We start from the raw sequence: 16553 nt of genomic DNA, 5'->3' as shown, positions 1-16553 counted from the left end.
AAGCTGCTAAATGTGGATTCGTTCATCGTCTTGCGTTTATTTAATCCACTTGAAGTGTCAGCCTGTGAAGCAAACTGAAGGATTTTTTCACGATTTTTTATGATGTCGCGCACTGTTGTGTTACCGACATTAAACTCAGTCGCAAGTTTGCAATCGTTTCTCCACTCTGAAATCTTTCTATAATTTTTGTTTTGCTGTCGATGGACAGTACCACTCGCTTTATTTTCTGTTCATTTGATGACATGATGAAATGTTGCGCTCAACACTTCCGCACAACACAACGGTATAATCCGTCGGAATGCAGATCACTGTTATAATACATAAAATTATCACCACCTTCACACTTCAACAACGTACACTAATGGAATGGACTGTCTCCATGCGCCGGGTAATCTCTGTGGCACGGCGCCGTGCTGTGCGCGGGAGTGTACAGTCCGGTCATGCGGACATGGAATCGCGCACCAGTGTATAATCTATTCACGTAACATGGAACACAAAAATATTATGTACATACGTATGTATGTACTAGTATTTTTTTTTTAACTTTCTGTGTATATAAACATAACTGAGTCAAAGTACTTTGACCAACATACATTTTGCAAAGTATTTTAACATTTACATACATTTTGAATAATTGGTTATATGTAACTAAAAAATTGGACTTGATGGACATAAATCGCAGTTAATCCGCGAATCGGATGATCGAGTCGCGGATAATCGGGGTTCTACTGTATTTGTTTAAGCACGTACTTGTAAAGAGGGCAGATTACAGTAGAATAACTGGATCAGAGTTTTTTCCCAAGAAATTTTGTGCAATCAGATGGAATACTGCAGTTGCTGAGCATGCCATGAAAACGTTACCCCACCTAAAGAAATCTGTTAGTGAAGTTTCTATTTCATCTGTTTCTTTCAATGTAGTGAAAAATGCTCTTGAAGATAATCTTCCAGAAGTAAAATTGACATTCTTCTTCTCTTTGGCATCAGAGCTGGAATTGTTTCTTACAATGTTCCAAAGTGAAACACCCATGCCACCTTTTCTCTATGATTCACTGGTAGACATTTTATTAGCTTTGGCAGGAAAGTTTTTGAAACCAGAGGTACTGAAGAGCTTTAGGGAGAAACGCAATGTATCTCTATTGGATGTAGATAACCAGGAAAATCTATTGACTGCTAACAATATCAAGTTGGGTTATGCAATATGCCATGCCATCAAGAATGAGAAAGTAACAGAAAATTCAGTCCTGTTACTGAAAAATTATGTTAGGACTTGTCTAAAGGTTATGTTAAAAAAACTTCAAGACAAAAGTCCCCTGAAGTACAAACTTACCAAGGGAATTTCCTGCTTATGTCCGACTGTGACTTTAAATTCGGGTGTGAGGAAACATAGTGTGAAGTACAGTTTAGAATGATGTCTTCTTAACAGGTGGCTATCAGGACAAGAAGCTGATAACATTGAGTGATCATATCAGTTTGTATGTTTCTCGCAAGATTCTGAAGCACTGTTCTCGTCTTTTTCTCAAGAACACGGGGGCCTTGATCACTTGTGGATGCTCATTCTTAAGGCACATACAGTAGCTGCCAAATCATACCTTCTAAAGTTTGTGAGGATGATGTTGGTACTTTCCAATGGAAGTGCATCATTGCAAAGAGGATTTTCAGTGAATTCTAATCTGCTGACTGAAAACTTGCAGGAAGAAACACTAATTGCTCAAAAACAAGTGTACGACTTTGTTCAATGTTCTGGAGGTGTAGAGCATGTTGATATCACCAAGTCCATGTTACGGTATGTAAGAAATGCTAGTTGTAGACGTAAGGAAGTCCTGTAAACAAAACAAAAAGAAAGGAAGCTACAGACAAGAAGAAGGCAGAAAAAAGAATAGTTGAAGAGGAGATCAAGGCATTGCAGTTGAAGAAGGCTCCAGTGTTGGATTTGGCTCGTTCTGAAGCAAGTGCAATAAACGCTAAAGTTGAGTCACTGCGAAATTGATGGGAGCTTCCTTTTACTAATGTTTTTGCAAAAGTAAGTGTGTGAAATATTTGTAGCAGCATGTTTTATTTGTCATCAAATAAGTCACTTTGGCCACGTCTGGAAGAAAGTAATTTTTTTACTTATTTAAGTGAGTTGAAATACTTTGAAACCCGTCAATGTATTGTTATGCAGTTTTTTTAGTTTCGTGGAATGTTGTAATTGTGTTAAAGAAAACCTGGAAAAATTCAGTTACAAAAGCACACAAAACAATTTAAATTAATGTCGTGCAACAAAAATATTTTGTTCAACTTTAAATAGAGCAACCAAAACTGTGACGCGAACGTGTGTCAGACTGCATAACTATCGTCGTAATACACACCACGTGAAAGCGTGGGCTATAAAATGTAGTTAACTTGGCACCAGACAGCGTGCACGTTGCATGCAATCAATGAGCTATCATTAATCTATTACGTGAGCATGCTCTATATGGGAATCAACATAACCAAACATCAATGATGCCAACTAGCACAGGCTACATTTTTATGAGCGTACTCAGCGGCAACGAAGAGGAAAAGATAAAGGTTAAACATTTGAAAATGTTTTTAAAGGAAAATTTACACATCAGACAACTTTGTATTTCTGTTAATTACAAATAAGTAAGCTGTAATATCCGAACGAATATTAGATTTCAACTTTAAAATACATTGTTTTATCCGGGTAAACTACATACACAAAGCGCTCAGAATTTTCAAAACATAGTGAAACATTTATGCAAGAAATTTTTTCTCTCCAAATTTTGATGGCCTAAAATAACGGTGTGACTATTATGTAGAGGTCTTCAAGTAGTGGATTTTTAAGCCCGGTCGGGTCGGGTCGGATAATTGCACAAAAAATTCGGGGTCGGGTCGGGTATTGTCTTTCTAACATACCTGATGAAACTGGAAATTGTTATTGCAAAATGTTTTTACTGTATCTTAAATACACTTAAAAAAAATAATAAATATAAGTTAAAACATTACATCAAATTACAAAATAAGCATTGCTCAACATGATTTTTTTTTTGCAATTCAAATAAAAAACAACCCTTTCAAACAGTTTTTACTTTGCCTAATTTTTTATTTTGATGCAAAAAAACCCAGTTCTTCTACATGTTCTGCTGACAGCCGTTCCCGCCTGTGTGTCACAACATTGTTAGCACTTGAGAACACACGCTCACTGGATACTTCTGTGGCAGGTATTCCCAAATAATGATTTGCTGTTTTGGCGATGCTTGGAAAACGGCTTATTGTAGTTAAAATGTTAAAACATTATTTTAGAATTTAAAAACGTGTTCAAATCAGCATTACAGTAAAACCTCGCTCGTACGGCCCCCGGTTCGTACGTACACCTCGGTCGTACGTACAGATTTTCGGGGGGGAAAAAAATTGAATATGAAAAATTGTAAGAACGTTAAAGTTAGGTAATTAAAATACAGTCGCATCCTGCAGTGTTCAGAACAAATACGGGCTACTTTAGACATACGCATTGCGCCACACTAAAAATATTAAAAATTAAAAAAAGGGGGGCGGCAAATTGATGTAAATTACCGTCAATAGCGCCCTGTGCGCGGAGAAAGGTCGTTGTACTCGATCAGCTGTTGCTACGGCGCGGCGTGGCCGCCGGCTGGCTCTCTCTGTTCTCTGAGCTGCGCATGCGCAGTATAACTCACTCAACGCTCCGCCCAGACTCGTGACCTTCCATCAGCAGCCAGCCAATAGATGCGAGCTTATCAGAAAAAAATATAAGCTCCACCACCCGTGTACCAGTTTTGTCCAGTTCTAATACCAGTTTATTGGTATACGCACCAGTTTTCTCGCTGCCGTGACATGTTCAAGTTTACGTTCATCTTGATGTCTTGATACCAATAATTAATTATTTACGTTCCCCAGAAATAAATGGTTTGTATAAAAATATGCGTCAACTGTACAATACTTCCGAAATTATAAAATACGTATAAAACAAGTTACCAAGACTCTGCTCATTTTATCTTGTGAAGTTTATGTCTCGTACCAGTATTTTTCGGCTAAGTTGTGACATAAAAACAGTATCAGACAAGTAGCCACGTAATATTCCCGACATTCCTGTTACGTTTATACATTCGTGAGTTTACGTTTTTCCCTCGTGCATTTTAGATTGTCTGCTGCTATAATTACTAAGACTTTTACATGCCTAGACTTAAATTATTACATGTTTAGAAATAAAAACAACTTTCCATGTTATAAATTATGTATATTTTTTGATTTAAAATGTTCATTGCCGACTATAAATGTTACGTTTTTCACAATGTTTTTAGGCCTATTAGCTAATTTTATCTAGACTTAAAAGTACCCACGGTATTTTTTTTTATTTGAGCAAATATATTGTGTGTTCAGCATAGTATATAGACACGGCAGGTCATTTCCCGTGGCAGCAGGACACGGCAACGGCAAGTTAACCAAGATTTTTTTTTTCTTTATTAGACGTCCGACCCGAAAATTTTCGGGTTTAAAAAGTGCCCGACCCGAGCCACGGGTAATTTAACTACCCGATAAATACCCGTCTTTCCGGGTACCCGCCGACCTCTACTATTATGTGATATAACACATTATTTTGGAATGGTCTGCTGTAGGTCAGATTTGAAAAATAGAAACTGAGTTTGAGAAGAAAATATCTTAAGGCTGCTGGGTACGGTGGGCTAAATAGTGGGAAACATGTGTACCGTTGTTGATCTTTTTTGGGAGAATGAATGAAGTTAAAGCTATAAACATTTTGGAAGTAAGTAATATAATGTCGTATAATTGTATGAGACTTTTTATATTTTTAAAAATATTTAAAATTTCTGAACAAAAAATGATGGAAAAAAGCCAATTTAAACATTATTTTCTTGATTGCAGTGAACGAATGCAGCATAAATACCACAAAAAGCTATGTCTTAGACTCACACCCTACCATGTTCTATAGTAATTTGCAGCTTGAACATTACTTGAATAATAATCAGCCTGTAAAACTAGTAATCAAAATTAAATAATTTAAATATTTTCTCTCATGAAAACAGGACATCAGTTTGTGGAGATATGTTGCTTCTATCCCCAACACTTTTTGTGAATGCGGAGCAGACATGCGAGCGATAAGAAAGTGGCGACTCACGTTTCCTGAAACCGAGACGGATTATCGGCAATGGCCTTTTGGTTTGTTGACAGTAGCACAAATAATTTGTTTCCTTTTCTTAATTTTTTAATTGCAAGATTATATTTAAAACATTTCGTTTTGAGGATACTTTTATCGAAGCGTGTTATTATGCAGGGCGAGAAAACCCGCGGACTAGCGACATCATTTAGCACGATTCCCACATGCAAAGGTCTGGGGATGGAACCCACCGGGGTTCGAACTCGGATCGCCGTGGTGGGAGGCTAGGGTCTTTACCAGTTGATCTCCGCGGCTCCTGCTGTTATTGAACATTGCGAATAAGTTATACAATAAAAGTAATCAAAACGGCTTGTTCTCTAAATTCCTCCTTCAATACATTAGTAAGAAAGCCTTTCATGAAAAAAATCATTAAACTCAAGAGAACTCAAATTCCAGAAATAAAAACACACTTCCGTTCCTTTAAACTGTATATCACGTGAGAGTTAATTTTCGTAAGCAAAATAGTTGCTTGGAACACAACCTCAACATTCCCAATATCAGCGAATTTGTATGAATCTGGAATACTGTTTTCACTTTGATTTTTTTAATTTTTATGCTCGATTTTAAATATTGGGATGCACAAGAAAAAATTTTAAACGTTTTGTGTGTTTTGAAAAATAAATTTATTTTTGAAATTATATTTATTACATTAAAGTGGTGCAAAATACAAGTATTAAGCTGTGGTTCACTCTATATTCATTTACAGCTCCTCACAAGTCTTTCTTCCTTGGCCCTCTGGGCTTCTTGTTGGGCTGTTATTATGTATAAGTAGAGACATGCATATTTCGCGATTGCGATAAAACAAATTTTTACGCGAATTTGAGTACATTTTTAAGAATAACGCGAATTTCTCACATTTTGGATAATAACGCGAAATCCTTGAATTTTCGGCGAACAGTCAGAACATTTTCCTCATTCTAACACAGCAATTCAATTTGTAAATACAGTAACAAACGTGAAACAACAAAAAACCAAAGATAACTACCCACACAGTGTATTTTATAACATGAAAAGTTGCTTTTATTTCTAAACATGTAACAATTTAAGCCTAGGCGTGTAAAAGTCCGAGTAATTACAGCAGGAGACAATCTAAAATGTACTAGGGAAAAACGTAAACTCACGAATATAGAAACGTAACGGAAATGTCGGAAATATTACGTGGCTGATCGTAACATTGTAAGTGCTGATACTGTATTTATGTCACAACTTAGCCGAAATACTGGTACGAGACATGAACTTCACAAGATAAAATGAGTGGAATCTTGGTAACTGTTTTATACGTATTATATAATTTCGGAAGTATTATACTGTTGACGCATATTTTTTAAACTAACCATTTATTTGTGGGGATCGTAAATAATTAATTATTGGTATCAAGACATCAAGATGAACGTAAACTTGAACATGTCACGGCAGCGAGTAAGCGGGTGCGTATACCAATAAACTGGTATTAGAACTGGACAAAACTGGTACACGGGAGGTGGAGCTTATATTTTTTTCCGCTAAGCTCGCTTCTATTGGCTGGCTGCTGATGGAAGGTCACGAGTCTGGGCGGAGCATTGAATGAGTTATACTGCGCATGCGCAGCTCAGAGAACAGACGCCGCAGGCCGCACTGTAACAACAGATGATCGAGTACAATGACCTTTCTCCGCGCAAGGCGCGCAATTGACGGTAAATTTTCATCAATTTGCGCCCCTTTTTTATTTATTTTTACTGTGTAATGTAGCCCGTTCTGAACGCTGCAGGATGCGACTGTATTTTAATTAACTTTAACGTATTTCTTACTTTTCCCTTTATTTACACTTTCCCGCTTTTTACACTTTTTTACTTTGTCCCCATGAAAAGTGCAAATAAGGGGTTTTGCTGTATTTTGATATTCGGCTCGCCTGGACAGTCGATTATCACGGTGTTTACAGCAGGTTGTTTCTCGAAGCGTTGTTTTCTTATATAGTCTTTAGCGTTGTTTGTCCATTGCGTCCATTTTTATTAACCAAATACCAAATTTAAAATGCAAACACGGTGACGATTCGTAACATTCTGTTGTGCGCAAGTTAAAGTTTAACGGGTCGAATTTTGTTACAGATAGTTTTCAACGTCTGTGAAATAAATTAAAGGTGTACAATTTAAAGGTCGGCTAAAACATTAGGCCTATTAAAATGCCTAAAGTGCCGGTAACTGCAAAACAGCGAGCCTCTGAATTTTCTCAACACGGACTTTATGCTAGTGATTCAACCACACTTTTTTGTCGTCACTGTAATGTCACCGTCTCTTGGGATAGGAAAGACTCATGTGAAAAACATGTAGGCAGTGAAAAACACAAGAAGCGTCTCTCTTCATTGCAAGGCTCATCTAGTGCGCCTGAACGCCAGTCGTCAATATCTTCAGCGTTTCAGACAGCAAAAAATAATGTCCAAAAAGACAAAAAGTTGGAATTTATAAAGGAAACAGCAGAGACCTTTATAAAGGCAAATATACCCCTTGAAAAGCTTGATGATCCTAATATCAGGGCATGGCTGAACAAATACATCGAAGGTGCTGGAGACATGCCACTTGCGAGAACAGTCTGTGAGAAATATGTAGGGGACATAGCCAAATGCAGAATTGAAGATGCCAAAACTGCATTAAAGGACAAAAAATTGACATACTGTGCGACGAAACAACAGATAAAATGGGTAGGTGTGTATTTGTTGTTTTATTTAGAATTCTGAATCTTCAACAGGATAAACCAGAAATATTTGTTGCAGGAGTTCACTTTCTTGAAGCTGCTAATGCCACAAACTGTGTGAGGGCAATTTTAGATTCACTCAAAATGTACAATGTACAGTATGGTGATGTGTTCTCAGTAGTAACCGATGCTGCTCGTTATATGACCAAGGCTGTTAGTACTCTCGAAGTAATCCTTGGAGACCAGTTAACGCATGTCCAGTGCTGGGCACATAAGTTAAATCTTGTTGGCAATGTCTGGGTGAAAGAGTTGCCTGAGTTGAACAATGCTATGAGCAAAATAAAAAATGTGTTCAACAACACCAGGAAAAGAAGGCACCTGTATGCTAGCTTTCTTGAAGAAAAGCATGGAGAGAAACGTCCATTGTTCCCACTTCCTGTTGTTACTAGATGGAATTCCTGGTTCAACAGCGTTTTTTATGTAGCAGACTACATACATGACATTGTTGATTTCTGCAACACTGATGAACTAAAGGCAACACAAAATTCAGGGGTTGAGTTTCTGTGTTCACTCACAGAAAATGACATTTCTCTCATTCTTTGTCAAGCTGTCTTTGTGAAAGAGCATGCCAAGAGCCTTGTAGAGCTAATACAGAAACTTGAAGGTTCTTTGTATCCAACTGCCCATTCACTATATGGGGACTTGCAAGGTATAAAAAAAAAATTTGAAAACATCACTCGTGGCATTTATTTTGAGGCAACCAGTAGAGCTTTGTCTAACATGCCCCCCGCTAAAGCTGCTGAAGCTAAAGTGTCCATCACAAGAACAGCAACACAAGCCCTTTCCAAACTGAACTCTCTCATGACAACTGACCCAAGTAGAAAGAGATTTGAAGCAATTCAAATTTTTAGTCAGGAAAGTTTGTTGCTTGCTAAATTAAACCCAGAAATGGTGCAGAAACTGAAAACTGTCCATAGTCTCTACTCCATAAGCACTGAAGAATTAACAGCTGGTTTTGGTCAGCTTCAGGACATTGTTACAAAACAAATGGAAACAGACAATTCAGTGGACGTAGTGAAGTCATTGAATGTAGTAAAGCTGTCACAGCCATTGTTTGCTTCCAGCTGCCTTGAAGCCATCTGGATGCCTTCTGCAAACGTTGACTGTGAACGATTTTTGTCCTCTTATAACACAGTCTTAACAGACCGCAGGACAAATTTAAGTGAGGCTAATTTGTGTATCATGGCTACTTTTGCTTTCGAGAGCTAAAGTTTGAGGATTTTGTTCCATGTGTTTATGTCACTATTTTAGAGACTTCATATTTATTCTTGCTGGTTTAGGTACTAAAATATTTTCAATTACTGTATGTAAAAAGTGATGTGTAAATTCGATTGTAAATTACTGCTGCTAGTGCAACTGTACAATGCAAGAATGTGTCCAAAATTTCAAGGTATGCTTAGCTTAATTTTTTAAATTTATAGTGCTAAAACTATTTAAAAAATAACACCGCTTTTGATGTATGATAACACCACTTTTAAGGGTAAATAACAACGAATTTTGCTATAAAATAAACCCCAAAACTGCATGTCTCTATGTATAAGGGATCCTAAATATTCATCTTGGCAAATCTTTTTGAAAACTGAGGGTTTACTATTTCCTGCAGCAGACATTCCTTGTCGAATCTGAAACAAACATCATTATAAATTCGCTTAGGTATGTTGTATCTGTGTAACATAAACATTAATTATATTTTTATTTTAACACTGCAAGTTCTCTGTATATGTTAAGCTATTGATAAGAAGACATATTTGGGTCGTAAATGTGTGTGTGTACCAAAATAGCTTACGAAAAAACTACGAGTAATGCAATGTATATGTTGTAAATGGATATCAGTGGTATAAAAACCTGACTGTTAAAGATGTGTTACAAAAAAAAAGAACCGTAGAGGCATATAAATGTAGACTTTATTTAGCACCACTGTATGAACTACACATTTTACTGCTCTCTTCAATAATTATATGTGAAATAATAAGAAAAATACTTGCACAAATATGCTTCCATTTTTTCGCGCCAGAAAGCGTCTTTTTCGATAATTTCATGTCATCCAGTGGGAAGTGTAAAGCACAAAAGTAACAAGAATGAACTAAGTTTCTAGTAGTCCTCATTTTACAAACCCTGCCGAAATGGGAAGCAGTTAGTAACTTCCTCCTCTCTTTATTCCACAAGTGACATCTGTATTGCAACAAAGTCGTTCTCTGTAGCTCATTTCGCTCTTCTTCGGTCCGCATGAGACTAGCAACGAAACTTCTTTTCTCTTCCTCAAGCTCTGATGCTGTAATCGTAATATATGGTTGATCTTCCTTTGCCCGTACCAAACCATAGTGCTCATCTGCAGTATAAAGTATTTTTTCGCTTTCATTTGTATCTTGATATTGTGCAACCATTGATGTTTCCTTCTTTGTCTTGCTCGTTGTTGGTAGACGAATTTTTTTGGTGTACATTCCTAGAAGAAAAACAAATTGTAAAACAATTTTCCTTACTAACTCTGTTATATTTTGTACACTGATAATATGTTTGAAATATAGTTGACCCTGCTAAAATATTTTTGTGATGTAATTATTTTTAGAAATAATTGCATATTGGCTTCAAAAGTTTAGTAAAGACACTTTCATAATATTGCACACACCCGATTGGCAGTGTGGATGTCAATAAACCACTTAATGGCTGCCCCTAAATATTTCTTGTAGTGCTCACAATTGTGGTTACCTTAAATAATTTTTTCTTGATATATCACCCACAATACAGCTTTCATTACAACACGAGCCTGTATTATTTTGGCCTGGCATGGGCGACAGTGTAGCTGCAGCCAAGTCATTCGCATTGCTCCTGAAAGTTTAATATAACTTTCATGTTATATTTCATACAAAGATTTTTTGTGAAATTTTGTGAATGAAGCGTATAATGGTTGGGTATATGTATTTTTAAAATATATATGCATATACACTATATGTCTGTATTCTCTTCCATGATTTCAACACACTGGCTCATCATACAGACATTTTGTGGACATGGTTACGTTATCGAATTAAAATTCATATTACTGTCCATGTTTAAGACCATGAACGGGAGCTTTTAAAATACTGATGCAAATTATTCAAGTACTTCTTACCGAAATGCATTGAAGAAACTCAAGACAGTGCGTATACACTGCAATGGCGATGTAAACAATAGTTATTTAATAAGTAACTTGCCACCCATTGCAAAAATCCTTTATAAATAACAAGCAAAAAGTTTCTCTTAAAAAATTATTTCGGTAAGAACTGTAACACTTACTATCAAGGTCTTACAATGAACTTCACTTTAAACTGTTTTTACACTTTAAGAATATATATATTTCTAATTGGATACTTTTCTATTGCTTTAGTTAACCTTTACATCATGTAAACGGACGACACAGCATTTACTATGAAATCATTTCATCCCCTTATTATTTATTAAATAAAACACTATACACTCATAAGCCACTCTTATTGTAAACAAGTAGTAAGAACCTAAGCTAGCCATGAGTTGTTTCAGATACCTACAGCTGTTTAGCATAATTTGTTGGCAAGTCCGAGTTGTCTAATGCATGCTGCATTCTATTAGGGCATTGAATCGTGTATACCAAAATAACTTATTCACTCTCTTCATACCCTTGCTTAAATTAGATATAATAATTAATACAAAATGCGTGTTTTTAAATTAATTCCTGTAAGATTTTTACTTACTGAACTAGCTGTTGCTTCCTTTTCTTCCACTAAGCACGAGAGATTTTCTTTCTTGATGATCTTCTGATACATGGTCTTACTCGTAGACTTGTATTTTCTTTTGAGAATAGCCAATTTTTTTTCTGCGACATTGCACATGAAAAAAACGTATTATTCTGTTCAACTAGCCCAGAATGTCTGTGCTACACCTTCGGAAAGCAGTTTGAGAGAGGAACCGGTTATAGCAACACAATCTTCGCGCGTATTGTGTCTCACGTTTGTTGCCCCTGGACTCGCAGTGGAAGAAGGGTCTAACGATCAGGCAGGGAAATATACAAATGTTGAGCTAGATGGGCGCGTTGCCTTTGTCGTCACGGGCAGCCTTAATGTCTGAAATGTATTGCAGCAATGTTTGACACAAGCATGAAGGTGGTGCAGCGTGTATCTTGGGGGAATTTCTGCGGATTGGAAAGATAAATTTTTTAAAAGTTATTTAGTGTAATTTTGCTACTATTCATAACAGATATGTTCATTTTGCTAGTTATGCAAGTGCATTGACAACACATAAAATGATCCCACATGAAAAATTTCTCAAGTTAGCTTTTAAATGAATTTCTGGTCTCTGAATTTTTTTAGAATTTATTTCTTATAATTGGGAACAATTATTAAGATATTGTTCAGGTTACTAGGAATTTGTAGTGTACAGTTGATGAAAATAAACCAAATTGAGAGCACTAGTTTGTTTCGTGTTAATGTTGTCATGCTTCATTGTCTTGAAAACATTTGATATTTATAGTACATTGGTGTATTGAATTGTTTATTCCAGCTATTGCGAATACGGATTTATAATAATAAGTAATATTTTTGGCGAAACTATTACACAAGTTATTTTGTGTCAGAGTTGTTTACAGTATGGCCGTGCTTCTGCGAATTTTAATATTTTATTGTTCTTTAACACACCATATTTAACTACTATAGATAATAGTGTTATATCTTGAAATAATGTTCAGTTTTATTTCTGTCTTCAAGATGTTATTTATTAGTCCGTGAAAGCAACACACATTGATGATCTCAAAATTTAACTTTGTGTAGCATGGTGCCTCCGACAATAGCTTTGTAGAAGCTGTCCACACCTTTTCCTGTTGCAGTAGGGGCTTAAGTTTGTGTTGATTTTGCATGTTAATAGCACTTTTGCACTTGCACAGCATATAATTAGAAACATTTGCACACTCAATAAAATAAAGTGCGTGAATGTAGACTTTTTAGCAATGGTTTGGTTTGGTTTGGTTTGGTTTGCTTTGGGGGTTGGAGTAGAGGTTCCAGGTTCCCCCCCCCCCCCTCATGGGGCTCCTCCCTCCCCCCCAAAAACAAACTTTATAATTCCATTTTATTTTTACCGGTTGCATTTTATTATAATTGTTTTCAGAGCATTAGCTCACGTGGTATCTTATAACTTTATTTAATTCATGGGCGTGACATCTGAGGAAGGGTGTAGCAGCATCCAGGCGTGACTCCACCTCACCGGTCGGGCTCTACCTACTGCCGACTCGTGTTTGTGATTTGAGAAACTTGTGTAGCACAGCACATTTATGAATACTGCCGCCTTTTGGAATTTGGCAAAATACTGCCCCATAGATCTCATACTTTCTTAATAAACCCATGTTAATTGTTAACTGCAATCAGGGTAACCAACTCTTAGTTCAGCTGCATTACAAACATATTTACTCTATATTCAGGACCTTTATTGTAATTTTGTTTTTGGTCACATTTGTTGTTGATAAGTGCATTAATCAATCTGCTACTGTGACTATTGCAATATACACTATTGAAAATATTACCTAACTTTATATGAGGAACAAAGCATTTTCAATTTTTTTGTTCTTTCTACATTGCTAACATTTCAAGGTAAAAATACGAGGTGATTTTTAACAAATGAAATATCAATAAAAAATGGATCAACTGTCACATTTTTCGTAGTTTTTTTGTAATTCATTGGTACACAGTCAAAATTAAAGGAAAACAAAATATTCAAGTTGCACAGACTTTTGAAATGATTTAGTGTCTATAGTAATTTTTTTTAAGTAATATAACTAATTTTCTCTCTTAGATTTTGATTCCTACTTTAACATAATTTAACCCTAGTGCTTTAATAAGTTTAATTTTAATTATGATATATGAAATTGTCATGGGTTTTTGTATGAAAAGCTCAACCTTGTTTTCTCTGGCTGGTCAGGTAATGTTACTGAAATTATTGATTTTACAGATGGCGTAGAAAATATTGGTGGTGTTTTTGTAGGATTGGGGCTGGGCAACACTAACTCCGGCAGACGGGATTCGTTTGACAGAAACACGTCAGCGTTCTCACCCTCGCTGGACTACAGCCGAGGGAAGTGGCCTCAGAGCTATGGAACTCTAGGTTTGTGATTTTAAGTATTCTTTTTGGCATGATTATATCTACTTTCACTCTGTGAGTGATAGTTAGAGGCACTGGGAAATTGTAAAAACAATATAGGCGCGAATAAAAGCGACAAAATGGTTTATCGACAAATAAACGCTACAATCCTGTTTTTAGAAGTATTGCAATTTCAACTAATATTAAAATTTCCAGTAAATTTTAGGTTTACCTAATATTTTTAAATAAACCATTTATTATTATTAACGGCCTAACCTCATACAATAAAGAACATTCTTTATTTTATGCATATTTTTACCGTGTTTGAAGATTACCTAATAAACGGGGACGATGGCGAGCCATGTAAACAATAAATGCGATCTATGAATCTTGTAAATAACACTAAACACAATTTAAATACGCATAGGCTCGCACGGAAACTTGGTTAACGGCAAACGTAACGTACGACTCAAACAAATGTAAACGGCTAGAGAGATGATTATTTACATGCATGAATATTTTCACGGGAAAGAAAGTGAAAACATTGAAGCGGCCATGTTTGCAAACGTGTGCGTGCGTGCATGTTTGATATTAACACAAGCAAATTATTTACTGTTAAATGACAACTAAAATATAAAAATGCATTAATTTAAATTTACAACACACACAGCTTATATTTGGCAACTACAAAAAAAATTACAAAAATCTACTTCAGTCAAACTTGGTAGAACTTTAACGGGAAAAAAAGAAAGATGGCAGCAATGTAGCTCTATGCTTTTGTCGCTCATTTGTTGAACGTAACTGGTTTTTTCCGAATTTCCTAACCCGAAAAACAAACAGTAATCTGTGAAACTAAAATATTGCGCTGCTATTCACAATAAAATTAAGGTTATTAAAGTCGGTTTTCTGTATCGTGTTCGCGTGCAATGCAGTATTATGGGACGGACAAAATCTGTTAACCGTGCATTCACGTGCAGAGCAATACAACTCGCACCATTTCTATGTTAGTAACACTAACATACTTATGTGCAAAGCTTGCAACATCCGCATAAACTGGGAGAAGAATTAAAGTTAATGCTATATAAATGCTATATGGCAAAATATAAAAGCTATGAACAGCCATTATAAACGCTATTTTCCAGTGCCTCTAGTGATAGTGCATACAGTATAATCTCTTTTTTTTAATATATAGTTATTTCAAGGGAGAAAAACATTGAAATATTTTTAAAGTGGAAACTAGCAAAACTTGGTTTTATCTCTTTTTGTTAAAATAATTTTCTGTGTATTTCGTAGCATTTGAAAAGGTATGTTTTTCTTTCATTGTAAAAAAAAATCTTAATCTTTTCTCAGACTGAGTGAATTATTATGTGTGTTTATTTTCAATTGTATCAGTTTCTTGCAGAAACACTTCTGTTAAACGAATGCAACCATTTTTAAACAATTGTAAATGTTAAGAGAAAAAAAAATATCTTTTGTAGTGGGATGGAAATTGGGTGCTGCTTAAAGCATGAAAAAAAAATTTCACGGTGGTAAAATTATAATGCATCATGCACAATAAATCATATTTACATGTGATGTTTTTTCAATAACTGATTTTAATATAGGGCCAGTAATTTTAACTGCCTCTATATATGAAAAAAAACTGCATTTTTCGAAGTTTTTTATGTACATAGTAGTGTTGGGCCGATTCCGAAAATATACCGATTCCGATTCCATTTTCGATTCTTAACTTAAAGGGTCGATTCTTCAAATCCGATTCCGATTCCTTAATTTTTATCTGACAATGTTCAACAGAGTAATATACTCAGAAAAGAAAGGTTGTTTATTATTTTAAAAATGTAACTGCGTTGTGTTTCATTTTCTGTGCAGAAATTAACATTATTTACAGCTTATATAATGTTAAAAAGTATATTCATTACCATCAAGTTACGCTACCTTGAATTTATAGCACAATTTGACATTTTAACCTTGCATATAGTTAGACAAAACACGTGTTCGAACACTGCCAATAATCAAAGATGTCTTATGACGTAAATTGTAAATAATGTAATAACTTAACCAACTTTAGATACCTTACATTAATTAATTGTAAAAAAAAGAGGTTTGTATGGTTAGGTTAAAAATTTTAAATTCAAGCACAACTAAATAATGATCCAAATAAAATGACAATATAACCTCGTTTATACAGTCAAACCTCTATCTATCGTTTTTCAGGGGACCAACAAAAAAATTCAGTAGATGCGGACATTCAATAGATGTGGACTTCACTCTAAGAATTTTTAAAAAATAATATTTCAACCTCAAAATTAGTGTCAGAAATATATCAGTTACTTGTCATTAAAGTTAAATCAGTTGAAAAATAAATAAAAATTGAAGTGTTTTACTTAATTCAATTTACACTTGCAAAAAAAAAAAACATACGCACAATAAACCTACGTGGAAATTAGTCATTTTCAATATCCTGAAGTCTGAAATATGTTTACTCGTGTCATCAAATTTAGAGCTGTACTGAAGAAGCCGATTTTGCCAATATTTAGTTGAATCTGCATTTCTGCCGACTTCCGATACGCTTGTT

The 16553-nt window shown here is 35.3% G+C and overlaps 1 protein-coding gene across 4 annotated transcripts in view; it reads left to right on the top strand.

The window, feature by feature from the left end:
• The window catches only part of LOC134537950 (maternal protein pumilio), a 448094-nt gene that overhangs the window by 369742 nt on the left and 61799 nt on the right, over positions 1–16553 (top strand). For 2 of the 4 annotated variants that reach the window (XM_063378958.1, XM_063378961.1), the window contains one exon: positions 13850–14002. In XM_063378958.1, the coding sequence (XP_063235028.1) occupies positions 13850–14002 (153 nt within the window). The remainder of the gene's footprint in view (positions 1–13849; positions 14003–16553) is intronic. The other 2 variants (XM_063378960.1, XM_063378959.1) reach the window with 1 other exon arrangement.

This window comes from Bacillus rossius, chromosome 12 (genome assembly GCF_032445375.1).
Source record: "Bacillus rossius redtenbacheri isolate Brsri chromosome 12, Brsri_v3, whole genome shotgun sequence".
Lineage (NCBI taxonomy): Eukaryota > Metazoa > Arthropoda > Insecta > Phasmatodea > Bacillidae > Bacillus > Bacillus rossius.
This window is presented reverse-complemented; position numbering and strand designations above follow the sequence as displayed.